The 27,030-nt window shown below is 40.4% G+C and overlaps 1 protein-coding gene across 1 annotated transcript in view; it reads right to left on the bottom strand.

Moving 5' to 3' along the window:
* Positions 1–27,030, bottom strand: part of LOC140047753 (uncharacterized) — a 53,165-nt gene that overhangs the window by 11,391 nt on the left and 14,744 nt on the right. Inside the window, exons 2-20 of the mRNA XM_072092787.1 lie at positions 17,648–26,349; positions 17,061–17,320; positions 16,356–16,456; positions 14,434–16,146; positions 14,106–14,234; positions 12,925–13,050; positions 12,543–12,722; positions 11,997–12,206; positions 11,717–11,839; positions 10,972–11,091; positions 10,190–10,347; positions 8,468–8,635; positions 7,976–8,134; positions 6,834–7,329; positions 6,154–6,348; positions 5,899–6,018; positions 5,253–5,458; positions 4,777–4,864; positions 3,743–3,937 (exon numbers count right to left, since the gene is read on the bottom strand). Of these exons, the coding sequence (XP_071948888.1) occupies positions 3,743–3,937; positions 4,777–4,864; positions 5,253–5,458; positions 5,899–6,018; positions 6,154–6,348; positions 6,834–7,329; positions 7,976–8,134; positions 8,468–8,635; positions 10,190–10,347; positions 10,972–11,091; positions 11,717–11,839; positions 11,997–12,206; positions 12,543–12,722; positions 12,925–13,050; positions 14,106–14,234; positions 14,434–16,146; positions 16,356–16,456; positions 17,061–17,320; positions 17,648–26,349 (13,449 nt within the window). The remainder of the gene's footprint in view (positions 1–3,742; positions 3,938–4,776; positions 4,865–5,252; positions 5,459–5,898; positions 6,019–6,153; positions 6,349–6,833; positions 7,330–7,975; positions 8,135–8,467; positions 8,636–10,189; positions 10,348–10,971; positions 11,092–11,716; positions 11,840–11,996; positions 12,207–12,542; positions 12,723–12,924; positions 13,051–14,105; positions 14,235–14,433; positions 16,147–16,355; positions 16,457–17,060; positions 17,321–17,647; positions 26,350–27,030) is intronic.

The raw sequence follows: 27,030 nt of genomic DNA, 5'->3' as shown, positions 1-27,030 counted from the left end.
GGAAATGGTACTCTCGCACATAAAATTCATGATAAATGGCGCCTCCAACTAGTAGTAGTTGGCCTGGAAATAACACTTCCATTTATTGCACAGCAATCAGCAAAATGATCGTACATTTTCCACCGTTAAAAACTCAGGTGACATAACATTTGAACATGTGAAAACCCAATCTAACATTGGATCCGCACCTGGCAAAGGTAGTAATTTTTCCGGTTAGAAGACTGAAACAGGGCCGTAACCAGGTTTGACGGCGGGGTGGATCGTTAAAGCGTCATGGTTCCCACGTGCGCAACGCACGTGAATTGACCAATCACAAGCGATGGCTTATTCGCTTGTGATTGCTGTCTATAACTTCGCTTGTCATTGGTTAAAACGCTTGCGTTGCGTTTACGTCCTTGCGTTACGTTCTAGTGGGAACCAAGCTTTAGTTGTTTAGTGGAACCATACCCTCGAATTTTTTTTTCTCTATAGGCCTATGTATGGCCGCAAATCGCATTTCCGGCTAATCTCTTTTGTTTATGAACTATAGGCCTATAATTTGGTGTAATTTCCAGCCCACGAATTTCAATTGCCGACCTTATTGCCGACCTTAAATTGTCAGAGGACGGCATTCTCTTGCCGACCGAAACTAGGCTAGATCCCTCCTCCCTTTAAGCCTCCTAGCAACAACATGGTACATTAAGGGATCGTATCATTGAGACTTTAACATGCATATTCACCATGCATCATGTGGTGTTTAGGTAAAAAAACCATGGAATTAAGATGATCCCTGAATTCACTCAACCATTGCATCTTGCACTTGCGTGAGCTGCATGCTTTCTCTCTATACTATCAAGCAGCTGGCTGGGCACGTCACACGCACGCAGAGACCTGTGTAGGGGAATACCCTTTTATGTCAAGCAAACAACTATGCTCTGTGTACGGCTAGCTCCAGAACCACGATGTTCAGCAGTTATCAAATAGAATTTATCTTGTAAATTTAGTGTTAGGTTTTTATATTTTAGTTAAAATATACTTTATATTCTTATGTCGATTTATATTAATTAAATTTATTAAGGCTTGACTAGACCTGTAGTAAACAATCGTAGTGTTGTGTTAGTATGCCCAGCAAAAAAAAAGTGGGAGGCCAAGCGGAACTCGCTGTTCAGCGGGGGGTACGATCTCCCGATCCCCCTGGTTACGGGCCTGTGAAAGATTGAGTATTGGAGTGACAGCCAGCCACGAAAGGGGTTGTAACAAAGTGCGAGGCACGCGAGGCAGGGAAGGCATGCGAGGCAAGTCAGAAATTTATGCAAGGCATCGTTTTACCATCATCAAAAAATGCGAGGCATCATTTTATCATTTCTCAAAATTGCAAGGCAGGAAATCACCGAAATTGAAGTAGCCTAGGCCTAGGCCTGCTAGGCTAGTTTCCTTTTGCACCTGCCTTGTATTTTAACCAACTTTATCCTGAATATCACAGCTTAGAATTAGGCCTACTTTAATGAAGAAAAATCACATAAAAGTAACAATAAATCCATTAAATTGGTGATTTTACAGACGTTGTTTTTCTCGCATTTCGCACACTCAATGTTCAATATTTTGGTTTCTATGGAACGCCAAAAGAGCAAAATTAATTAGAGGGCTAAAAACTCTGTGGAATCCATTTATATTTAACGCATTATTTGGTGAAAATCAAGTACAATTTCAATAGATTTTGTCACTGTTAGTAAGGAAAAATGTTACTGTTGATAATGTACACCGTCGTTAACCTTTTAAAGAATAAAATAGAAAAATTCATCATAATATCCTAAGTAGGATGTCCTAGGTCTAGACTAGGTAGTGATGTTGATTTAGGATCGATTATTATTCTTTGAAAACAGAACAGTATCAGCAGTAACATATTAAAGCATTTTTATTGACAAATTAACAAATATATTGAAATAAAACGTGATGATAAATGCATGAGAAATTGACGCATTCCACTGAGTTTTAGTCCTCTATTGTCGTTGCTCTTTTGGCGCTCCATAGAAACAAAAATATTGAACATTGAATAAGTGAAATTCGCGAAGAACAGTGTGCGAGAAACATGCCTGTAAAATCATTAATTTAAGGATTTATTTGTTACTTTTTATGTGATTCTTTCATTAAAGTACTCATGAGGTATACTTCTAAGGTGTGGTATTCACACGATAAAGTTAGTTATCAAATTTGGAGTAAAAATACAAGCGAAGGAAACTAGCGCCAGGTTTATTAGTACGTACATGGACAACAATAAATAAAAATCGTTCGTAATATACCTAGCTTACTAAAACAGGAATAGTGTATCATTATTAAATATTACACCAATTATTATTATATCAAAATTGATTAAATTATTTTCTACATAGGCCTCTTATCTAGCCTCTAAGTTTAATTTTAGGCCTAGTATTACAATTGTCGGACGTAAGTCTTTTTTCACACGCGCTCCAGAATTCTGTCGCAATTTTTTTCTTTGCGGCATGTTATTGGATCGGCATATCAGTTACCTTTTATTCACCGCCAGTTATTGAACTTGTCCTGGCAATCGCTGTTCACCTTATTTGCGAGAGAGGTACACGTGTTGTTCGTAGAGAATGGAATGTCAAAAATGTCTTTGGCACGCCGCTCAGAGAGAAGTATGTGCGTTGCTGCTGAAACCACGTGCTATAGGAGGGGAATGCACCACAATCCTCTGAGCTGAGGGCTGAATCATTCCGCTACCTGCTAAATAGTAAAGAGGGATTTTTCATCTCTCGGGTCTACCGGATCTAGGCGCAGGGGTGTGACAAAATATTATTTTCACTCTGCTATGTTCGAGAGACATGTGAGTGAACACGCTCGAAATGCCAACAAACATTGCAGTCATTTGATGAGTGTGTCGCTATAACAATTATTGTTTATCGAAAGTTGAAGACTGTCGTTCAGATTTTTGAACCGTAGTTTGGGCACTTTTGTAAAAGTAAAATTTGACACGATATGACTTGAATGAAAAAACAGTCGTTACATAAAAATAAACAACATGATGAGTGTATACACGAATCTATTTAGATACGCTTGTATCGATTGATTATTAGGCCTATAATATAGCATAATAGCACGTTAAGATATGCCTCGCACCTTTTTGAAATTGTAAACTATATGCCTCGCTTGCCTCGCACTTTTGGAAATGATAAAATGATGCCTCGCATGCCTCGCTGCCTCGCACTTTGTCAACACTCCCACGAAAGTACGTTCGTTTTGCTGATCGCTAGCGCGTTACATACGATTAGTAGGAGTGTATTTTTTTTAAGGTGGCCTCACACGCACAGCACAGCCTCACAATTGTGTATGAGATGCCCGCGATGGCGGCTTAGATAAAAGACGCCAAAAACCAGAGTCAACTGACCGCATGTTAATGTACTGTTAAGCAGTGCGTCTTCCCACGAGTTGTCAATCAGGATTTTGTGTATTTCATATCATACTTGAATATCATACTGTACTGTGACTCATTTGACTCATTTGAAGCCATCATATATCGTATATTTTATTCTTATCTTATATTTTCTTTCTTTTTCTTTCTTCTATCCCTTCTTTGTATTTTATTTTTTTTGACTTGTTACCCAGCCCGATCGAACGCTTCTCAACCCGGTAAAATCCGCCAGGGGGGTATTCTCCCCCCCCCCCGCCCCCGCCTGTTACGCCACTGCAAATAGGCCTAAGCCCATAGTTTTTCCTCATACAGAAGGCAGATACAATAACTTACCAAATAAGCCCATAGTTTTTCCCATGTACTTCTCATCATACTCTACCAATACATCCAGCATTTTTTCAATAATGGATATTCCAAAGGCTATCCCGGTGCTCCATGAAGCGTAAACTCGTTCACTACTCATTGTCAAGTTGTTTTCCTCTTTTATAAACAAACTAAATGCCGGATCCGCATCCACTGCATAAGTTCCTTTTTTAAAACAACACAAATCTTATTACAATAGAATACTTTCATTTAACTCTGTCTACACTATCAAACTAGTCTAGACAAAAAAGTGTGATGTGGTAGGGATATGCCAAAATATTGTAGTGATACGACATCACCATGTACATATATGGCCACATCACATTAGTTGTCACATAGAGATTGATAGTGTAGACAGAGCGTTTAATATGAAATACAAATGTACAATCAAAATGTATCATTTGGGAAACAAATATTTAAGGAATTAATCATTTATTAGAAGCTCTTGTGAAATATTTTGTTAGGCTACCGGTTCTCAACAACAGCCTATAGAGCGTAGTGTCACAGGTGTCAAAGAAGCATAAGGGGTTTTAAAGAAATGTTAAGATGTATTGTCTCCCTGAAAAAAATCATTTTGGTTGAATATGCCATTTTAATGTCACATAATAATTATCCACTTTGGATCGAAACCAACAAAATTTATCTATCTGAAAAAAAGGTTTAAACTATAGTCAAATTGGCTGCCAGCTAATGAATTTTCGGTTGCATTTAACTATTTATTTTGTCATTTTATATGTGAAAGCATTTCTATTTTTCTACGGAAGTAATTAATTTGGTTAAAATTACAAAATAATCTATTAAAAGTCTGATTTTAATTAATCTTCTTTTTTCATGTTTTCGGGGACAATACAACTTTAACCTTTTATATATTTTTTTTAGTATTAGCTTTTCACGGACCATATAAAATGTACTCAATGTTCGTCTTTGGCCCACAGGTCACCAATAAGACATTTTTTTTCCATTTAATTAAGTACAGTAGTAGGCCTAACTGCAGAATACTTTACCATTTCTTAATGTGTCGACGGTGATCTCAATGGTTTGATTAATCAGGATGCTAATTTCAGTGCCATTGTTGCTCAGTGTGAATTGAACCTATAACATTTGTCATGAAGGAATACATTTTAGTACATTTGTCACATTTAATCTCGTCAACGGTTAAAAACCTAATGGAATAGTCCAAGAAGGTGGATATGGTAATGGTATACATTGATATGGTAATCACGTGTCCAGCAATGTCTAGCAAAGAGAGGAGTGATGTACCGACATAGAAAGGCAACTAAAATACTTTCAAACGGTTATTACTTATACACCGGGTGGGTATCCGGCGAGGCTTATTTTTCCTTTCTCATTTCTTAATTTTTTTCATTACAACAAATGATCTTGATGAAAAACAACTTTTGGTGAGTCAGGTGTTTCCCGTGGGAAAATAAAGTATATTAATATACTGTTTAGTATTAATCATTTCTAAATAATATCTTACATCGGTTTCACTTTCTCCTGTATGCTTTCCAACGAAAGAACTAAATATTGTAGCTTCTGTAGATGGATCAGAGATTGGAGGAGTCATTCGGCATTGCAACTGGAACATTCCATTTTCAACATCGGAGCAAAGAAACTCACCGTTACCATTAAACGTGTATTGATATCCATCTTGTGTACTTATATGTGGATCACCAAACATCCAAGCTGGAAACATATCAAGAGTACAGTAGAAATAAGCCGGGCCATATAGACAACGCTACCCATTCAGTATTTCAATAAAGAATAGCATGTTAACATGCTCAGTGGAAAAAACCGTATGTATCGGGTGCTGTATAGCGGAGCGTGATGTGGCATAATTATTATTATTCTTTATTCACCAATGGCAAATTGGAGCAAACAAAAATCGACGGTTTGCCACCATACTATCAAATACATTGGATACAGTACGAAAAATAGCAATGAAATAACAATGGCAATACATAGCAATGAAATTAACATAATGAGAAAGTAATACCTGTAAATAAATTTAATACAAAATTAAAACAATGGATGTGTCGGACTTGAAGAGCGTAGAGGGTCTAATCCGAATTTATTAAAAGCTTGAGGTTATAATATGTCACAAAAGTGAATATATTGAAACTTACAAATTCGAGGAGGTCTGTAAAACCAGCAGTTGGCTGGTGGTCTTCGCTCTATATACATTCTGCAAAACCTTGGATTTTTAGCCCAAAAGCAGCAATAGTACCGAGGCATGATGTCCGAGGCTAAACAAGTAGGAGAAAATAAGAATGCGTACAGAATTTATTTCCATACATTGCAAAGTGTGATTGATCATCTCTTTCTCCATATAACCACCAGGGAATAAAATGTTTATACATATTATCATTAAATATACTTACTTATGTGTTTAGTATACCGTTCACTATTAAATGTAAAGCCAAATCCAGAGTAAGCATAACGAATTTCAAAGCTGCTGAAACCAAGTCCTCTATAACCTCGAATCAATGAAAAGCTGTACCACCAGTAACAACACTCAGTCCCAGAAAATGCAAAGTTAAAAGTAGCGCTTTGGAAACAGATTGCGAAATATTGACCTGCAAACAAAATTGTTAACAAATTATTTTATAGTTTCTGATCAACTTTAAAAAAGTATCTCTAATGGTTTTTGTAAACAAACACAACTTGATTGAATATCATAATTATTATACTGTACTTAGAAATACGATCACCGTAAAAAATGTCAATTTATTACATATTGTAGAATGATTCTGATGTTATTCAATGTGTAATTTTGCTTTATATTTCGTTTATATAATATTCTTTGGTTAATCTTAAGAAATGCACATTCTGGTATAGATGCAGAGTAGATATATTCTTCGTTTTTTACGATAATTTGTTTAGAACAATACAATACTAGGTATGTGCGCTTTCACCGTTGATAATGACACCTCATTAGCACATTATTACATGATTTCTCGTGGTCAACTTATCATGAGAGATCATGATAATTAAGTCACACACTTTTTTGTAAAAAGGTGCATTATGATTTGAAACCTATCTATATAATATTTAATCTTACCAAAATTAAGGTAATATACAACAAGTGAAAATAAACTGGATGAGATTCCATCTTCAGCTAAAATTGCATTAATGCTCTCACTTCTCCCCGGACCAAATGCGTTGAGAGAAATGCGAGGAACATAGTTGTATCTGTTGTCTCTCAGTGCTTGTAATAGTCCACAAGGGCATGTTCCGAGACCAATAGTGCTGAAAAAGGTCCTTTTATCCTCGTTATACCAATCTAAGCAACGCTTATTCCCATTGATTGTATAGGCTGTATTTGATTCAAAACGCACCGCATATTGCCCTTTTCTGTCAGTATTACCCAAAATTTGATCTGGTCGATATTGGTTCAACTGGAAATTTTGACGACCATATCCCCTAATATTGTAACCAATCAGAGAATTCGGTGTACTCTCTAAAGACGGATCCCAGTTCATGCTTTGCTCTTCAAACAAGAATATCCCGAAGGTGTAAAGTCCATCAGTAATAAGAATTGCTTGAAACGTGTTTCGCTGTTAAAATAAAAAGGTGTAAGATATAAGTTGTCTAGATATAAGGAGACATTGTATTTTGCAGATATACAGACCCGTACTAGTACTGAAGCAGTGGCGTAACGCAGAAGGCTGAGGCCCCTGGCTTTGGAACACCAAGTGGCCCTCCAACGCTTTACGCCTTTTCCGACATATTTTAATGCCTGTTTTCCTCTGGACACTGCCCAGGGCCCCCATAAGATCCGGGGCCCCTGGGTTTAGCCAGTAGGCGTTCATAGCCGTTACGCCACTGTATTGAAGTTCATTGTACAGTATGTCTGATAAAATAAAAGAGTTTGATTAACTGCAGTATGTAGGCCATACTCAATAGTGTTTTGGTGATTGATTGCACCGTGAAACTGTGGCAAGGAAGGAAGCTCATTCCAATGTCTGTGCATGCGGACAATAAATTAAACTTTACAGTTTTGGTAAAAAGAGAACTTATAATCTAATGTATAATGTAAATGTATTTACTTCAATATAAAAGATAGACATACGTGATTTGCCAATTTGTTTCAAATTCTAAGGATGCGAGATAATAAGGATGATAAAGTAATTGATAACTCTCGATTTGAGATGTTTAATTACTATAAATTACAAAACTCTACAGTATCTTAAAAATACTTACATATTCCAAATTTGGATCAGACGGAAATTGGGAAATTTGAAACCATGTGACCTTTAAAGCCCATGAAGGTGCGAAGTCTGGAGGAATGGTTGAGGTGTAGATTTTGTTCAATTTCACAAGTACATCAGCAAAAAATGGATTTCCTTCACCTGTGTACTCCTATTGGTAATAGAAGAAATAATTTTGAATCTAACAGATATTGAAAAACGTATAATACATATAACATGACGACATAGCGGTTAAAATATAGATTTAAATTACTATTTCATGTCAATAAAGTATACATTCTGTTTGAAAAGTGCCTCTCTTCAGAATTTTAATTGTAAATTTTGATGACATCTTGGCTACTTGGCATATAATTGAATAGTACTATAGAGTGGAGAGAGAGAGAAAGCGTGTACAGTTGTTGCTATTGTATGCATCCATACAATATGAGGTATAAAAATGACAGAAATTTTACTGGGATGGTTGTAATGTAAAATATAAACATACCTGATAAAAGACATCGCTAATATCATCACTAATCAGGTATCCTTTACTCCAGAAAGGTGAAATGAAGTTAAGTCGCTCAGAACTAACAAACCCATTTAAGGGAGGTCTGGGATAAGTTACCACAACAGCATCGTTATCTTGCAACACAAAGTTTCCATTTTGAGTGAACTATTAAGAAAAGAAAAGCAATATTTGTTTTATTTACTGAGTTTTTAGTGAATTTGGTAACATACCACCATCCAATAAAAGAACAACAGCAGCAGCAGTAGGTTACCATGGTTATACGTCATTAGATACCAGTGGAGAATGCTAATATACATTTCGTAGGTAAGTGATGCATGCAGAAAACATGAATTATTCATTAGTTATCTTTTCGAATACGTATTAAGCTCTGTCTACACTATCAAACGTTATTTGACAACAAAAAATGTGATGTGCCCATATATGGGCATGACAATATCATGCCACTACCATATTTGGGCACATCACACTTCTTTTTGTCCAACTAGTTATTGTCTTTTTTTTATGTATCCAGTTGGAATTTCGATTTTTTCCTAAAAAACATGTATGGAAAGTGTTTTTCACTACCTAGACTTTAATTAGTGGTAGAGAAAGAAAGTTGGTGCCCATGTCACTGAACGCTATTAGAAAAATGGTACGTGATTTAGATTCATACTTAGAGGACTGCCCTAATCAAACAAAGCTACACTACTAATTATATTTACTAGCGGGTGAGCTCGCTTCGCTCGCTCCCCCTCTAGGAAGTGTAGACGATGGTTCTCGGAATGATAATGGCTCGGGACGTAAACAGTTTTAGAAGGACATTCTGGCCTGGACAATTTCGGTCGGTTACCATTATTTAAATGCTTTTGATATTCGTAAAACTAAACGTACTCACTAACCTAAGTGTCTTAGAAGATTAATAGTGTTTTAGGCGTATAGTGTTTATTGTAGATATGAAAAGTGGTAAAAAAGAATAACAAATGCTTGGTAAATTGTAGACAACAGTCCGAATAAATCTACTAAAAATAGTATATATTGGGTTATAAATATAATATTGTGGATGGGCGTTTATTAGATGTATTTGGGGTGGGGTTGGTAGCGAGATAATTATTTTAATTGATGTTTTATTGGGGAGATGTTCCGGGCGTTTATTCAAATAAATACCATCCTAATTGGTATAATTAATACATTATTCCACGACACAGTGGCCTAAGAAGAAAGACGTTTTAGACGGCTTGCAACAGAAGGCAGAAGTAGAAGTATCCCAGGGTCCTGACGGGACACAGATAGCGCACAGTGTACATAAAGTCTTGGCAGCTTACTAACAACTCGGCTATCGGTGTTTATGTACTACTATTATATACCTTCACACGCGCGGTCCGAAAAAAAACCCAAAATGGCTATCGCCACCAAGCACCAACGGCCAACTTAGTTGAAACAGGTAGTTGTTTTACAACTCCCTGGTTGAAACCAACACCTGAACCCGGAAATTACTTCTACCGCGCGTAGAGTTAAAATTTACCGATTGAAATCAGAAAATTTCTTATAAAACCCTTTATAATATTCTTCCTAAGAAACTAATGTTATCAAATCTACGTTTCGCGGTACATCTGAGATAGATAAGGTAGGTATCCAAGGCGGAGATTTGTACCAAAGTTTTTGCATTGTGCTCGCCTATGTCAGAATTAACCATAATTTATATATAGATTGTTTACTTACATAGCAATTTGATAAAAATTGTCTTCCAAATGCAATTCCTGTTGCCGGGGAGAATGGTCTAGAAACATAGTCACCAATAGTCTTAAAGTTGTTTTGAGACGATGCAAGCAGCAGACTACTATCACCATCGCTTTCACCATAGGCAAAATACAGTAGTTCTAACATATTAAAGAAAACAACGATAATGTTGAAGGTTCGCATGTCGAAATTATATAAAGTGTTTTTTGCTGACAAGAGCTGTTGTTGTTGTTTGGTGGTTATGATGCTTGGCTACCACTCCAAATGTCCTGGGTTCAAGTCCCGTCACATGTCATAATTTTTTCAAAGGACCAAATTACAACTCTACTCCCAAAGACTTGTAATAAGACATTGTTTATGTAAAGCATCTTATATATATCTTATATCGTATATATGTTTTGGGAACCTCTGAGGGTCCCTAATGATCAGCAATAGCTGGATGGATCACCCTCATTAAATATGGTTAAAAAATACCTTTTAGACGTTATCATGATGATATGATGATGTCCTTTGATCGTCCACATGAATGATAATGCAAAATAGTCAAGACCATTGGGAATATAAGTGAGATGGGTAAAAGATTTTCGGTTACCAGTATTTGTCTTGGTCTTGACAATCAAGTAACCCAGCTGACTTTAAGCCATTACTGATGCAAATTAATGCATGTCAGAAAACAGAGATGCGTCAGTCTATAGTTTACTGCTAAATGAGTGATTGAGCGCAATCGTGTTGATCTACCAATTAAACAAAACAAACATTCTCACCATAACAGTACTTCCCATCACCGCCATAGTTTTCCCTACATTCGCAGTCATAAGATCCAATAGTATTTACACAATCAGCAAATTCAGAGCATTCAAAATCACCATTACATTCATTAATATCTGTTTACAATTGAAAATAAATACAATAAATGTTAGAAGCTTTGGTTTGTTTCAAAACAAATAAATCTGCAACCAAGAAAACATGGTTCAGCATCTCGTCAAATCATCCTTTATTTAAAAAAACATAAGAGTGAAAAAACATCCCAGGTCACAGCTTGGAGAACCAATCATATGCAGGACAAAACAAGACAATAAAATCAAACAGGTCTTATGGTATCTTGATACCTTCTTAATAATTATTAAAATGTGAAAAAATCCAAAATATGACTATGAAAGACAAATAGAGTAACGTTTGACAATAATATTTTGCAATTTTTGTTTGGGTAAAATTATAGAAAAGAAAATGTATTGTTCTTTTCAAAGTGATGTTTAAATTTTATAAATTATTTCCAGACAATTAAGTGAGAAACTGAATACTGAGTACAAATGTATCTGAAGTCTAATACAAAAATGTTCTTGTTTTACGCATACAACTAATTTACAAGGCAATTAGGGTTTATTGTATGTTATACTTTCTTATACCATATTTAATGAAAGCAATTCATTCCGGTAAAACTGGCTTCGATAGAACACTGTTTTAATAATTACTGAGAGTGAGATTATTAATTTGAGGGCAGTACATTACCTGAGCATGTCATACCATCACCCGAAAATCCTTCATTACAAGCACATGTGTAAGAGCCCACATTATTTGTACATATAGCATTTTCATCACAGTCATTCTCTCCATTTTCACATTCATTAATATCTAAAATGCAAATATGTGTTTAATCGTTTAGTAGCCTTTTACATAACTATATAATGGAACCACACTTCTATATATTATGAATACATCAAATAGGGTTTAAAATGAGGAGAGAAATCGCTCGTAAAGTAAAGCTTCTTTAAAACATTCACATACTTACCTCTGCACTGTTTTCCAGAATTTTTTGAGAAGCTCTCTCCATCACTCTCTGATGGATCAAAAATGCCATCGTTGCATGTATATTCTATTGGCATCGGTGGCTGCAGTGTATACCCATCGTTGCAGGTAACAGAGACGCTATCACCGTGTTCAACAATTGCCTCTCCAGTCCATTCACCATTTTCTACAGCAGTTGGTTTAGAACACTTCACTAAGTTGGTAAAATTAAAGTTAAATTAAAAATGCAATATTAAAAGCAGCTAGTGTTAACATAGTCAATATTTATTATTTTGTCAGGGGTGCATATTAGCTTAAAGATACGTGATGGTTCGTTCGTTTAGTTTTACCGTAATTTTACCCAAATTTAATCATGTATATGGGTGGTGTATGCGGAATTGAATTAAAATAATTATTTTAATTACTTCTTTTTATCGTTTATTTTATATTTCTTATATAGATGCATGTACAGTTGTAAAAGAACAATACTGTTTTAATTGAAAGTTACTCGAAACTTCAAAACTTAACTTTATAATTGTTACAAACTTACGATAACAGTTTGGCTGATTGTTGACCAATTCACCATTTAAACATACAAGAGGTACAGGATAAATCAAGGTATACCCATCATTACATTGAAATGTAAACTGGGTGCCATTTTCGTATCGGAGTTTAACTGTGGGACTTGTTTGCCAACCATTAGACAGCGGCACTGGTGGGTCACAATATTCTAGAATATAAACAAATACATAAGATGAAATCATCTCAGAGATATAAATAAATAGTCAAACACTAGCTATACCTTAAACATGTCAATGCACTACAGGCTCGTCCCGGCTCCGGCTCCAGTTCGCGCCAGACTGTTGTACCGAGTGTATACTTGCAGGAGCCGAGTCGAACCCAAAGCAGGTGTTAAAGAACCTTTATAGTACCTTCACAAAGTGGACCAGTTTCATCGTAATTAAATGGAATTTTACAATCGAAAGGATATCCATCACAAAACTTTGCTTCATCCATACAAATCGTATTTCCACAACGCAATTCATTTTCCAAACAATCTACAAAATGCAAAAAAAACATAAAAAAAATACAATGTCATACATTGAAATTTAGCAGCGGGTATACATATTATTGTGCAACACAACGAAATCAATACTTAAATATATCCGGAGTATAACATAGAAAGGTAGCAGAAATGCAATTTAAGAAAGAAATGTCTTCATGGTTATCCCAATGCATCGTCTGAACTGAACTAAGAATTACAACATGTAAACTTAACTGAACTTTAATATAAAAACATCTATTATCATTTTAAATTATTTAAAGCAGTCGTTTTGGGTAAAGTGTTAAAGTGTATTTATTTGTTAAAATGTTATTTAGTATGATTATGAGTTTTTTTTTCAATGTTCTTGTAATTTTAAGGGTACACTATCATCAAGCTCATTTCGATTTTATTTCGAGAGAGATTTTGTATTTTTGTGTTTCCTTTTCATCGACCTGTTTTTATAATTCTGATTTTTCTTTATATTTTGATGATAACGATGATGAATAAATGATATTTAATATGATTTGGTCATCCTTGGTTCTGCCTGCGTAGTGAACTATTGAACGGACAACATGAATATATATCAAGAGGAGATTTCCCGAATGATCGAAATTAAAACGGTACTGGGTTTGGTCTATTAGATTTCCTGCTAGTCATCCATTCATGGTAAAATTATTGTAGTATGTGATATAAATAATGTAAATTATTGGATAGGGCACTTTATGATGAAATATAATTTACATAACATTGAACAGGTTCACTATCACTATAAAATGTGTGACATCGTCAGGTATAACAAAAAATAGTCAACCAGAAGCCCATTGGCTGTTAAATTTAACCGTTTATATATTTTATAGTGAAATCATTTTTTTTTTCTACAGAATTACAGCAGCAAAGTCTTATGTCAATAATCTTCATTATGCTTTTTGGGAACATAACTTTAATAAACATTCTGTATATCTTGCAAATCCGTGCATACCAGTAACGAATATTGTGGAGGTGGAAACACATTAGGACAACTTACAAAATTACTATTATTTAAAAATCCGATGTTTAGCATAAACTTACAACAACCAGAATCTTCAGTCTCGTCTTCACCGTCAGGGCAATCATGCTCCCCATCACAAAACCAAGTGCTCGGCATGCAAATGTTTGTTGTTTTGGGGCATAGACGCAGTCCAATCATGCATATGGAAACTAGAATTTAAATATGTTGTAAATCAAGTACAATTCATAACTTAACAACTTCAGAGCAAAGAACTCTAAAGAACAGTCAAAATAAAAGCATGTAAGAGCATTTGTTCAGTGCCAATAACTGTATAAACTGTAGATATATTTAAATTGACTGAATTAAAAATTAAAAAAGGCCAATAATCATAGCAATTTCAAGACTTACCTGCCATAGTTGACAGCTCTGTAGTTGATAATTCTGTCGTTAATGTCTTAGTAGTCAACGGCACTGTTGTCGAAGGCTCAGTAGTCAAACGCTCTGTAGTGGATGGCACGGTAGTTGAATGCTCAGTAGTAAAACGCTCTGCAGTGGATGGTTCAGTAGTCGAGAATCCAGTAGTAGAGGGCCCAGTAGTCAAAGGCTCTGTAGTTGAGGACATAGTTATTGATCCTTCAGTAGTTGATGGTTCTGTAGTTGGTGGTTCAATAGTCGACAGCTCAGTAGTTAAGGTTTCAATAGTTGAGGACACAGTAGTTGAAGGTTCAGTAGTCGATGGCTCTGTAGTAGGTGGCTCTGTCGTTGATAGTTCAGTAGTAAATGGTTCTGTGGTTGATGGCACAGTAGTTGAGGGCTTCGTTGTTGATGGTTCTGTAGTAGATGCTTCAGTAGTTGATGCTTCAGTAGTAGATAGTTGTGTGGTTGATGCCTCAGTAGTTGAGGGCTCTGTTGTTGATGGCTCTGTTGTTGATGACTCAGTAGTTGAGGGCTCTGTAGTTGATGGCTCAGTAGTTGAGGGCTCTGTTGTTGATGGTTCAGTAGTTGATGGCTCTGTAGTTGATGGCTCTGTAGTTGATGGCTCTGTTGTTGAGGGCTCTGTCGTTGAGGGTTCTGTTGTTGATAGTTCTGTAGTAGATATCCCAGTAGCTGAGGGTTCTGTAGTTGATGGCTCAGTAGTTGAGGGTTCAGTAGTCGATGGCTCTGTAGTAGATGGCTCTGTCGTTGGTGGTTCAGTAGTAGATGGTTCTGTGGTTGATGGCTCAGTAGTTGAGGGCTCTGTAGTTGATAGGTCAGTAGTTGAGGGCTCTGTTGTTGATGGATCAGTAGTTGAGGGCTCTGTTGTTGATGGTACAGTAGTTGAGGGCTCCGTTGTTGATGGTTCTGTAGTAGATGGTTCAGTAGTTGAGGGTTCAGTAGTAGATGGTTCAGTAGTTGAGGGTTCAGTAGTAGATGGTTCAGTAGTCGATGGCTCTGTAGTAGATGTCTCTGTTGTCGATGGTTCAGTAGTTGAAGGTTCTGTGGTTGAGGGCTCAGTAGTTGATTGCTCTGTGGTTGAGGGCTCCGTAGTTGATGGTTCAGTAGTTGAGGGCTCTGTTGTTGATGGTTCAGTAGTAAAAGGTTCAGTGGTTGAGGGTTCAGTAGTTGAGGGTTCAGTAGTCGATGGCTCTATAGTAGATGGCTCTGTTGTTGATGGCTCAGTAGTTGAGGGCTCTGTTGTTGAGGGCTCTGTTGTTGATGGTTCTGTAGTAGATGGTTCAGTAGTTGAGGGCTCTGTAGTTGATGGCTCAGTAGTTGAGGGTTCAGTAGTCGATGGCTCTGTAGTAGATGGCTCTGTCGTTGATGGTTCAGTAGTAGATGGTTCTTTGGTTGATGGCACAGTAGTTGAGGGCTCCGTTGTTGATGGTTCTGTAGTAGATGCTTCAGTAGTTGATGCTTCAGTAGTAGATAGTTGTGTGGTTGATGCCTCAGTAGTTGAGGGCTCTGTTGTTGATGGCTCTGTTGTTGATGGCTCAGTAGTTGAGGGCTCTGTAGTTGATGGCTCAGTAGTTGAGGGCTCTGTTGTTGATGGTTCAGTAGTTGATGGCTCTGTAGTTGATGGCTCTGTAGTTGAGGGCTCTGTTGTTGAGGGCTCTGTCGTTGAGGGTTCTGTTGTTGATAGTTCTGTAGTAGATAGCCCAGTAGTTGAGGGTTCTGTAGTTGATGGCTCAGTAGTTGAGGGTTCAGTAGTCGATGGCTCTGTAGTAGATGGCTCTGTCGTTGGTGGTTCAGTAGTAGATGGTTCTGTGGTTGATGACTCAGTAGTTGAGGGCTCTGTAGTTGATAGGTCAGTAGTTGAGTGCTCTGTAGTTGATGGCTCAGTAGTTGAGGGCTCTGTTGTTGATGGCTCGGTAGTTGAGGGCTCCGTTGTTGATGGTTCTGTAGTAGATGGTTCAGTAGTTGAGCGTTCAGTAGTAGAAGGTTCAGTAGTTGACTGTTCAGTAGTTGAGGGTTCAGTAGTCAATGGCTCTGTAGTAGATGGCTCTGTCGTTGATGATTCAGTAGTAGATGGTTCTGTGGTTGATGGTACAGTAGTTGAGGGCTCCGTTGTTGATGGTTCTGTAGTAGATGCTTCAGTAGTAGATGGTTGTGTGGTTGATGCCTCAGTAGTTGAGGGCTCTGTAGTAGATGGCTCTGTTGTTGATGGCTTTGTAGTTGATGGTTCAGTAGTTGAGGGCTCTGTTGTTGATGGTTCAGTAGTTGAGGGCTCTGTAGTTGATGGCTCTGTAGTTGAGGGCTCTGTTGTTGAGGGCTCTGTCGTTGAGGGTTCTGTTGTTGATGGTTCTGTAGTAGATGGTTCAGTAGTTGAGGGCTCTGTAGTTGATGGCTCAGTAGTTGACGGTTCAGTAGTCGATGGCTCTGTAGTAGATGGCTCTGTCGTTGATGGTTCAGTAGTAGATGGTCCTGTGGTTGATGGCTCCGTAGTTGAGAGCTCTGTAGTTGATAGCTCAGTAGTTGAGGGCTCTGTAGTTGATGGCTCAGTAGTTGAGGGCTCTGTAGTTGATGGCTCTGTAGTTGAGGGCTCTGTTGTTGAGGGCTCTGTCGTTGAGGGTTCTGTTGTTGATGGTTCTGTAGTAGATGGTTCAGTAGTTGATGGCTCAGTAGTTGAGGGCTCTGTTGTTGATGGCTCGGTAGTTGAGGGCTCCGTTGTTGATGGTTCTGTAGTAGATGGTTCAGTAGTTGAGCGTTCAGTAGTAGAAGGTTCAGTAGTTGACTGTTCAGTAGTTGAGGGTTCAGTAGTCAATGGCTCTGTAGTAGATGGCTCTGTCATTGATGATTCAGTAGTAGATGGTTCTGTGGTTGATGGCACAGTAGTTGAGGGCTCCGTTGTTGATGGTTCTGTAGTAGATGCTTCAGTGGTAGATGGTTGTGTGGTTGATGCCTCAGTAGTTGAGGGCTCTGTAGTAGATGGCTCTGTTGTTGATGGCTCAGTAGTTGAGGGCTTTGTAGTTGATGGTTCAGTAGTTGAGGGCTCTGTTGTTGATGGTTCAGTAGTTGAGGGCTCTGTAGTTGATGGCTCTGTAGTTGAGGGCTCTGTTGTTGAGGGCTCTGTCGTTGAGGGTTCTGTTGTTGATGGTTCTGTAGTAGATGGTTCAGTAGTTGAGGGTTCTGTAGTTGATGGCTCAGTAGTTGAGGGTTCAGTAGTCGATGGCTCTGTAGTAGATGGCTCTGTCGTTGATGGTTCAGTAGTAGATGGTTCTGTGGTTGATGGCTCAGTAGTTGAGAGCTCTGTAGTTGATAGCTCAGTAGTTGAGGGCTCTGTAGTTGATGGCTCAGTAGTTGAGGGCTCTGTTGTTGATGGTTTAGTAGTAGAAAGTTCAGTAGTTGAGGGTTCAGTATTAGATGGTTCAGTAGTAGATGGTTCAGTAGTCGATGGCTCTGTAGTAGATGGCTCTGTTGTCGATGGTTCAGTAGTTGATGGTTCAGTAGTCGATGGCTCTGTAGTAGATGGCTCTGTTGTTGAGGGCTCTGTCGTTGATGGTTCAGTAGTCGATGGCTCTGTAGTAGATGGCTCTGTTGTCAATTGCTCTGTGGTTGATGGCTCAGTAGTTGATGGCTCTGTGGTTGATGGCTCAGTAGTTGAAGGCTCTGTAGTTGAACGCTCAGTAGTCGATGGCTCTGTGGTTGAGGACTCTGTAGTTGATGGCTCAGTAGTTGAGAGCTCTGTTGTTGATGGTTCAGTAGTAGATGGTTCTGTAGTAGATGGCTCAGTGGTTGATGGCTCAGTAGTTGAGGGCTCTGTTGTTGATGGCTCAGTAGTTGAGTGCTCTGTTGTTGATGGTTCAGTAGTAGATGGTTCAGTAGTAGATGGCTCTGTGGTGGATGGCTCAGTAGTTGAGGGCTCTGTGGTCGATGGCTCAGTAGTTGAGGGCTCTGTAGTCGATGGCTCAGTAGTAGATGGTTCTGTAGTTGAAGGTTCAGTAGTCGATGGCTCTGTGGTTGAGGGCTCCGTAGTTGATGGTTCTGTAGTAAATGGTTCAGTAGTCGAGGGTTCAGTAGTAGATCCTTCAGTGGTCGATGGCTCTGTAGTAGATGGCTCTGTTGTCGATGGTTCAGTAGTCGATGGTTCTGTGGTTGATGGTTCAGTAGTTGAGGGCTCTGTAGTTGAAGGCTCAGTAGTCGAAGGCTCAGTAGTCGATGGCTCAGTAGTTGAGGGCTCTGTTGTTGATGGTTCAGTAGTCGAGGGCTCTGTAGTTGATGGCTCTGTTGTTGAGGGCTCTGTCGTTGATGGTTCAGTAGTCGATGGCTCTGTAGTAGATGGCTCTGTTGTCAATTGCTCTGTGGTTGATGGCTCAGTAGTTGATGGCTCTGTGGTTGATGGCTCAGTAGTTGAAGGCTCTGTAGTTGAACTCTCAGTAGTCGATGGCTCTGTGGTTGAGGACTCTGTAGTTGATGGCTCAGTAGTTGAGAGCTCTGTTGTTGATGGTTCAGTAGTAGATGGTTCTGTAGTAGATGGCTCAGTGGTTGATGGCTCAGTAGTTGAGGGCTCTGTTGTTGATGGCTCAGTAGTTGAGTGCTCTGTTGTTGATGGTTCAGTAGTAGATGGTTCAGTAGTAGATGGCTCTGTGGTGGATGGCTCAGTAGTTGAGGGCTCTGTGGTCGATGGCTCAGTAGTTGAGGGCTCTGTAGTCGATGGCTCAGTAGTAGATGGTTCTGTAGTTGAAGGTTCAGTAGTCGATGGCTCTGTGGTTGAGGGCTCCGTAGTTGATGGTTCTGTAGTAAATGGTTCAGTAGTCGAGGGTTCAGTAGTAGATCCTTCAGTGGTCGATGGCTCTGTAGTAGATGGCTCTGTTGTCGATGGTTCAGTAGTCGATGGTTCTGTGGTTGATGGCTCAGTAGTTGAGGGCTCTGTAGTTGAAGGCTCAGTAGTCGAAGGCTCAGTAGTCGATGGCTCAGTAGTTGAGGGCTCTGTTGTTGATGGTTCAGTAGTCGAGGGCTCTGTAGTTGATGGCTCTGTTGTTGAGGGCTCTGTCGTTGATGGTTCAGTAGTCGATGGCTCTGTAGTAGATGGCTCTGTTGTCAATTGCTCTGTGGTTGATGGCTCAGTAGTTGATGGCTCTGTGGTTGATGGCTCAGTAGTTGAAGGCTCTGTAGTTGAACGCTCAGTAGTCGATGGCTCTGTGGTTGAGGACTCTGTAGTTGATGGCTCAGTAGTTGAGAGCTCTGTTGTTGATGGTTCAGTAGTAGATGGTTCTGTAGTAGATGGCTCTGTTGTTGATGGTTCAGTAGTTGAGGGCTCTGTAGTTGATGGCTCTGTAGTTGAGGGCTCTGTTGTTGAGGGCTGTGTCGTTGAGGGTTCTGTTGTTGATGGTTCTGTAGTAGATGGTTCAGTAGTTGAGGGCTCTGTAGTTGATGGCTCAGTAGTTGAGGGTTCAGTAGTCGATGGCTCTGTAGTAAATGGCTCTGTCGTTGATGGTACAGTAGTAGATGGTTCTGTGGTTGATAGCTCAGTAGTTGAGGGCTCTGTAGTTGATAGCTCAGTAGTTGAGGGCTCTGTAGTTGATGGATCAATAGTTGAGAGCTCTGTTGTTGATGGTTCACTAGTTGAGGGCTCCGTTGTTGATGGTTCTGTAGTAGATGGTTCAGTAGTTGAGGGTTCAGTAGTAGATGGTTCAGTAGTTGAGAGTTCAGTAGTAGATGGTTCAGTAGTCGATGGCTCTGTAGTAGATGTATCTGTTGTCGATGGTTCAGTAGTTGAAGGTTCTGTGGTTGAAGGCTCAGTAGTTGATTGCTCTGTGGTTGAGGGCTCCGTAGTTGATGAGTCAGTAGTTGAGGGCTGTGTTGTTGATGGTTCAGTAGTAAAAGGTTCAGTGGTTGAGGGTTCAGTAGTTGAGGGTTCAGTAGTCGATGGCTCTGTAGTAGATGGCTCTGTTGTTGATGGCTCAGTAGTTGAGGGCTCTGTTGTTGAGGGCTCTGTTGTTGATGGTTCTGTAGTAGATGGTTCAGTAGTTGAGGGCTCTGTAGTTGATGGCTCAGTAGTTGAGGGTTCAGTAGTCGATGGCTCTGTAGTAGATGGCTCTGTCGTTGATGGTTCAGTAGTAGATGGTTCAGTAGTAGATGGTTCTTTGGTTGATGGCACAGTAGTTGAGGGCTCCGTTGTTGATGGTTCTGTAGTAGATGCTTCAGTAGTAGATGCTTCAGTAGTAGATGGTTGTGTGGTTGATGCCTCAGTAGTTGAGAGCTCTGTAGTAGATGGATCTGTTGTTGAGGGCTCTGTAGTTGATGGTTCTGTAGTTGAAGGCTCTGTAGTTGATGGCTGAGTAGTTGAGGGTTCAGTAGTCGATGGCTCTGTAGTAGATGGCTCTGTCGTTGATGGTTCAGTAGTAGATGATTCTGTGGTTGATGGCTCAGTAGTTGAGGGCTCGTTAGTTGATAGCGCAGTAGTTGAGGGCTCTGTTGTTGATGGATCAGTAGTTGAGGGCTCTGTTGTTGATGGTAGAGTAGTTGAGGGCTCCGTTGTTGATGGTTCTGTAGTAGATGGTTCAGTAGTTGAGGGTTCAGTAGTAGATGGTTCAGTAGTCGATGGCTCTGTAGTAGATAGTTCAGTAGTCGATGGCTCTGTAGTAGATGGCTCTGTTGTCGATGGTTCAGTAGTTGACGGTCCTGTGGTTGAGGGCTCAGTAGTTGATGGCTCTGTGGTTGAGGGCTCCGTAGTTGATGACTCAGTAGTTGAGGGCTCTGTTGTTGATGGTTCAGTATTTAAGGGTTCAGTAGTCGATGGCTCTGTAGTAGATGGCTCTGTCGTTGATAGTTCAGTAGTAAATGGTTCTGTGGTTGAAGGCACAGTAGTTGAGGGCTTCGTTGTTGATGGTTCTGTAGTAGATGCTTCAGTAGTTGATGCTTCAGTAGTAGATAGTTGTGTGGTTGATGCCTCAGTAGTTGAGGGCTCTGTTGTTGATGGCTCTGTTGTTGATGACTCAGTAGTTGAGGGCTCTGTAGTTGATGGCTCAGTAGTTGAGGGCTCTGTTGTTGATGGTTCAGTAGTTGATGGCTCTGTAGTTGATGGCTCTGTAGTTGATGGCTCTGTTGTTGAGGGCTCTGTCGTTGAGGGTTCTGTTGTTGATAGTTCTGTAGTAGATAGCCCAGTAGCTGAGGGTTCTGTAGTTGATGGCTCAGTAGTTGAGGGTTCAGTAGTCGATGGCTCTGTAGTAGATGGCTCTGTCGTTGGTGGTTCAGTAGTAGATGGTTCTGTGGTTGATGGCTCAGTAGTTGAGGGCTCTGTAGTTGATAGGTCAGTAGTTGAGTGCTCTGTAGTTGATGGCTCAGTAGTTGAGGGCTCTGTTGTTGATGGCTCGGTAGTTGAGGGCTCCGTTGTTGATGGTTCTGTAGTAGAGTGTTCAGTAGTTGAGCGTTCAGTAGTAGATGGTTCAGTAGTTGAGGGTTCAGTAGTAGATGGTTCAGTAGTCGATGGCTCTGTAGTAGATGACTCTGTTGTCGATGGTTCAGTAGTTGAAGGTTCTGTGGTTGAAGGCTCAGTAGTTGATTGCTCTGTGGTTGAGGGCTCCGTAGTTGATGGTTCAGTAGTTGAGGGCTCTGTTGTTGATGGTTCAGTAGTAAAAGGTTCAGTGGTTGAGGGTTCAGTAGTTGAGGGTTCAGTAGTCGATGGCTCTGTAGTAGATGGCTCTGTTGTTGATGGCTCAGTAGTTAAGGGCTCTGTTGTTGATGGTTCAGTAGTTGATGGCTCTGTAGTTGATGGCTCTGTAGTTGAGGGCTCTGTTGTTGAGGGCTCTGTTGTTGAGGGCTCTGTCGTTGAGGGTTCTGTTGTTGATAGTTCTGTAGTAGATAGCCCAGTAGTTGAGGGTTCTGTAGTTGATGGCTCAGTAGTTGAGGGTTCAGTAGTCGATGGCTCTGTAGTAGATGGCTCTGTCGTTGGTGGTTCAGTAGTAGATGGTTCTGTGGTTGATGACTCAGTAGTTGAGGGCTCTGTAGTTGATAGGTCAGTAGTTGAGTGCTCTGTAGTTGATGGCTCAGTAGTTGAGGGCTCTGTTGTTGATGGCTCGGTAGTTGAGGGCTTCGTTGTTGATGGTTCTGTAGTAGATGGTTCAGTAGTTGAGCGTTCAGTAGTAGAAGGTTCAGTAGTTGACTGTTCAGTAGTTGAGGGTTCAGTAGTCAATGGCTCTGTAGTAGATGGCTCTGTCGTTGATGATTCAGTAGTAGATGGTTCTGTGGTTGATGGTACAGTAGTTGAGGGCTCCGTTGTTGATGGTTCTGTAGTAGATGCTTCAGTAGTAGATGGTTGTGTGGTTGATGCCTCAGTAGTTGAGGGCTCTGTAGTAGATGGCTCTGTTGTTGATGGCTCAGTAGTTGAGGGCTTTGTAGTTGATGGTTCAGTAGTTGAGGGCTCTGTTGTTGATGGTTCAGTAGTTGAGGGCTCTGTAGTTGATGGCTCTGTAGTTGAGGGCTCTGTTGTTGAGGGCTCTGTTGTTGAGGGCTCTGTCGTTGAGGGTTCTGTTGTTGATGGTTCTGTAGTAGATGGTTCAGTAGTTGAGGGCTCTGTAGTTGATGGCTCAGTAGTTGACGGTTCAGTAGTCGATGACTCTGTAGTAGATGGCTCTGTCGTTGATGGTTCAGTAGTAGATGGTCCTGTGGTTGATGGCTCCGTAGTTGAGAGCTCTGTAGTTGATAGCTCAGTAGTTGAGGGCTCTGTAGTTGATGGCTCAGTAGTTGAGGGCTCTGTAGTTGATGGCTCTGTAGTTGAGGGCTCTGTTGTTGAGGGCTCTGTCGTTGAGGGTTCTGTTGTTAATGGTTCTGTAGTAGATGGTTCAGTAGTTGAGGGCTCTGTAGTTGATGGCTCAGTAGTTGAGGGCTCTGTTGTTGATGGCTCGGTAGTTGAGGGCTCCATTGTTGATGGTTCTGTAGTAGATGATTCAGTAGTTGAGCGTTCAGTAGTAGAAGGTTCAGTAGTTGACTGTTCAGTAGTTGAGGGTTCAGTAGTCAATGGCTCTGTAGTAGATGGCTCTGTCGTTGATGATTCAGTAGTAGATGGTTCTGTGGTTGATGGCACAGTAGTTGAGGGCTCCGTTGTTGATGGTTCTGTAGTAGATGCTTCAGTAGTAGATGGTTGTGTGGTTGATGCCTCAGTAGTTGAGGGCTCTGTAGTAGATGGCTCTGTTGTTGATGGCTCAGTAGTTGAGGGCTTTGTAGTTGATGGTTCAGTAGTTGAGGGCTCTGTTGTTGATGGTTCAGTAGTTGAGGGCTCTGTAGTTGATGGCTCTGTAGTTGAGGGCTCTGTTGTTGAGGGCTCTGTCGTTGAGGGTTCTGTTGTTGATGGTTCTGTAGTAGATGGTTCAGTAGTTGAGGGCTCTGTAGTTGATGGCTCAGTAGTTGACGGTTCAGTAGTCGATGGCTCTGTAGTAGATGGCTCTGTCGTTGATGGTTCAGTAGTAGATGGTTCTGTGGTTGATGGCTCCGTAGTTGAGAGCTCTGTAGTTGATAGCTCAGTAGTTGAGGGCTCTGTAGTTGATGGCTCAGTAGTTGAGGGCTCTGTAGTTGATGGCTCTGTAGTTGAGGGCTCTGTTGTTGAGGGCTCTGTCGTTGAGGGTTCTGTTGTTGATGGTTCTGTAGTAGATGGTTCAGTAGTTGAGGGCTCTGTAGTTGATGGCTCAGTAGTTGAGGGTTCAGTAGTCGATGGCTCTGTAGTAGATGGCTCTGTCGTTGATGGTTCAGTAGTAGATGGTTCTGTGGTTGATGGCTCAGTAGTTGAGAGCTCTGTAGTTGATAGCTCAGTAGTTGAGGGCTCTGTAGTTGATGGCTCAGTAGTTGAGGGCTCTGTTGTTGATGGTTTAGTAGTAGAAAGTTCAGTAGTTGAGGGTTCAGTATTAGATGGTTCAGTAGTAGATGGTTCAGTAGTCGATGGCTCTGTAGTAGATGGCTCTGTTGTCGATGGTTCAGTAGTTGATGGTTCAGTAGTCGATGGCTCTGTAGTAGATGGCTCTGTTGTTGAGGGCTCTGTCGTTGATGGTTCAGTAGTCGATGGCTCTGTAGTAGATGGCTCTGTTGTCAATTGCTCTGTGGTTGATGGCTCAGTAGTTGATGGCTCTGTGGTTGATGGCTCAGTAGTTGAAGGCTCTGTAGTTGAACGCTCAGTAGTCGATGGCTCTGTGGTTGAGGACTCTGTAGTTGATGGCTCAGTAGTTGAGAGCTCTGTTGTTGATGGTTCAGTAGTAGATGGTTCTGTAGTAGATGGCTCAGTGGTTGATGGCTCAGTAGTTGAGGGCTCTGTTGTTGATGGCTCAGTAGTTGAGTGCTCTGTTGTTGATGGTTCAGTAGTAGATGGTTCAGTAGTAGATGGCTCTGTGGTGGATGGCTCAGTAGTTGAGGGCTCTGTGGTCGATGGCTCAGTAGTTGAGGGCTCTGTAGTCGATGGCTCAGTAGTAGATGGTTCTGTAGTTGAAGGTTCAGTAGTCGATGGCTCTGTGGTTGAGGGCTCCGTAGTTGATGGTTCTGTAGTAAATGGTTCAGTAGTCGAGGGTTCAGTAGTAGATCCTTCAGTGGTCGATGGCTCTGTAGTAGATGGCTCTGTTGTCGATGGTTCAGTAGTCGATGGTTCTGTGGTTGATGGTTCAGTAGTTGAGGGCTCTGTAGTTGAAGGCTCAGTAGTCGAAGGCTCAGTAGTCGATGGCTCAGTAGTTGAGGGCTCTGTTGTTGATGGTTCAGTAGTCGAGGGCTCTGTAGTTGATGGCTCTGTTGTTGAGGGCTCTGTCGTTGATGGTTCAGTAGTCGATGGCTCTGTAGTAGATGGCTCTGTTGTCAATTGCTCTGTGGTTGATGGCTCAGTAGTTGATGGCTCTGTGGTTGATGGCTCAGTAGTTGAAGGCTCTGTAGTTGAACTCTCAGTAGTCGAAGGCTCTGTGGTTGAGGACTCTGTAGTTGATGGCTCAGTAGTTGAGAGCTCTGTTGTTGATGGTTCAGTAGTAGATGGTTCTGTAGAAGATGGCTCAGTGGTTGATGGCTCAGTAGTTGAGGGCTCTGTTGTTGATGGCTCAGTAGTTGAGTGCTCTGTTGTTGATGGTTCAGTAGTAGATGGTTCAGTAGTAGATGGCTCTGTGGTGGATGGCTCAGTAGTTGAGGGCTCTGTGGTCGATGGCTCAGTAGTTGAGGGCTCTGTAGTCGATGGCTCAGTAGTAGATGGTTCTGTAGTTGAAGGTTCAGTAGTCGATTGCTCTGTGGTTGAGGGCTCCGTAGTTGATGGTTCTGTAGTAAATGGTTCAGTAGTCGAGGGTTCAGTAGTAGATCCTTCAGTGGTCGATGGCTCTGTAGTAGATGGCTCTGTTGTCGATGGTTCAGTAGTCGATGATTCTGTGGTTGATGGCTCAGTAGTTGAGGGCTCTGTAATTGAAGGCTCAGTAGTCGAAGGCTCAGTAGTCGATGGCTCAGTAGTTGAGGGCTCTGTTGTTGATGGTTCAGTAGTCGAGGGCTCTGTAGTTGATGGCTCTGTTGTTGAGGGCTCTGTCGTTGATGGTTCAGTAGTCGATGGCTCTGTAGTAGATGGCTCTGTTGTCAATTGCTCTGTGGTTGATGGCTCAGTAGTTGATGGCTCTGTGGTTGATGGCTCAGTAGTTGAAGGCTCTGTAGTTGAACGCTCAGTAGTCGATGGCTCTGTGGTTGAGGACTCTGTAGTTGATGGCTCAGTAGTTGAGAGCTCTGTTGTTGATGGTTCAGTAGTAGATGGTTCAGTAGTAGATGGCTCAGTGGTTGATGGCTCAGTAGTTGAGGGCTCTGTTGTTGATGGCTCAGTAGTTGAGGGCTCTGTTGTTGATGGTTCAGTAGTAGAGGGTTCAGTAGTTGAGGATTCTGTAGTTGTTACTGACACAACTATCAACAAAACTAAAACCAAATGATTGGTGTTAATGTTTTAAATTTAACACTTCTAAAATTCACTCACGACTATATACAAAAACTCTAATTTACTTATTTATCCATTAAAAGATTTTTCTCATATTACACACATTTTACGTAACACATTGGATTCGTAAAATCAAGGTTGACCACTAAGTACGTAGATTCTACTAACTACCTAAAAAGGTGTGTGCCGTGTTTGCCTACTACCAACTAGCCTCTACTAACTACTTTTAATAGGCCATGCCTCTAATTTTAAATTTAGGGCCCACTTAGGCTTAAACAGAGGGATGTATCACTGGCCTATCTAAGCTACTCGTATGAATAGAGAGAAACAGATGATCATGATAAAAATGTTATCAACTATACAGGCTACTATATAATATCTAAATGCTATTTAGATATTTTGATTGTTCGTTTTGTTTAAAATTAACAACGTTCGCGTTCACGTTGTTGTTTCACGAAGATGGTTAATAATATTTCCGTATTAATTTTTTTCTTGTAGAAAAAATAAATATCAATACATTTAACATTTTAGCCAATCGAAATGTATTTTATAGTAATGTATATCATAACAAGGCCATATAGATGGCTGCAGTCGTGTGCTTAGTGTTTACCGACCGACCGACCAACCTACCAACTGACCGAAATTACTGAACATGTTTAAAA

Source organism: Antedon mediterranea, chromosome 4 (genome assembly GCF_964355755.1).
Source record: "Antedon mediterranea chromosome 4, ecAntMedi1.1, whole genome shotgun sequence".
Taxonomy (NCBI): domain Eukaryota; kingdom Metazoa; phylum Echinodermata; class Crinoidea; order Comatulida; family Antedonidae; genus Antedon; species Antedon mediterranea.
This window is presented reverse-complemented; position numbering and strand designations above follow the sequence as displayed.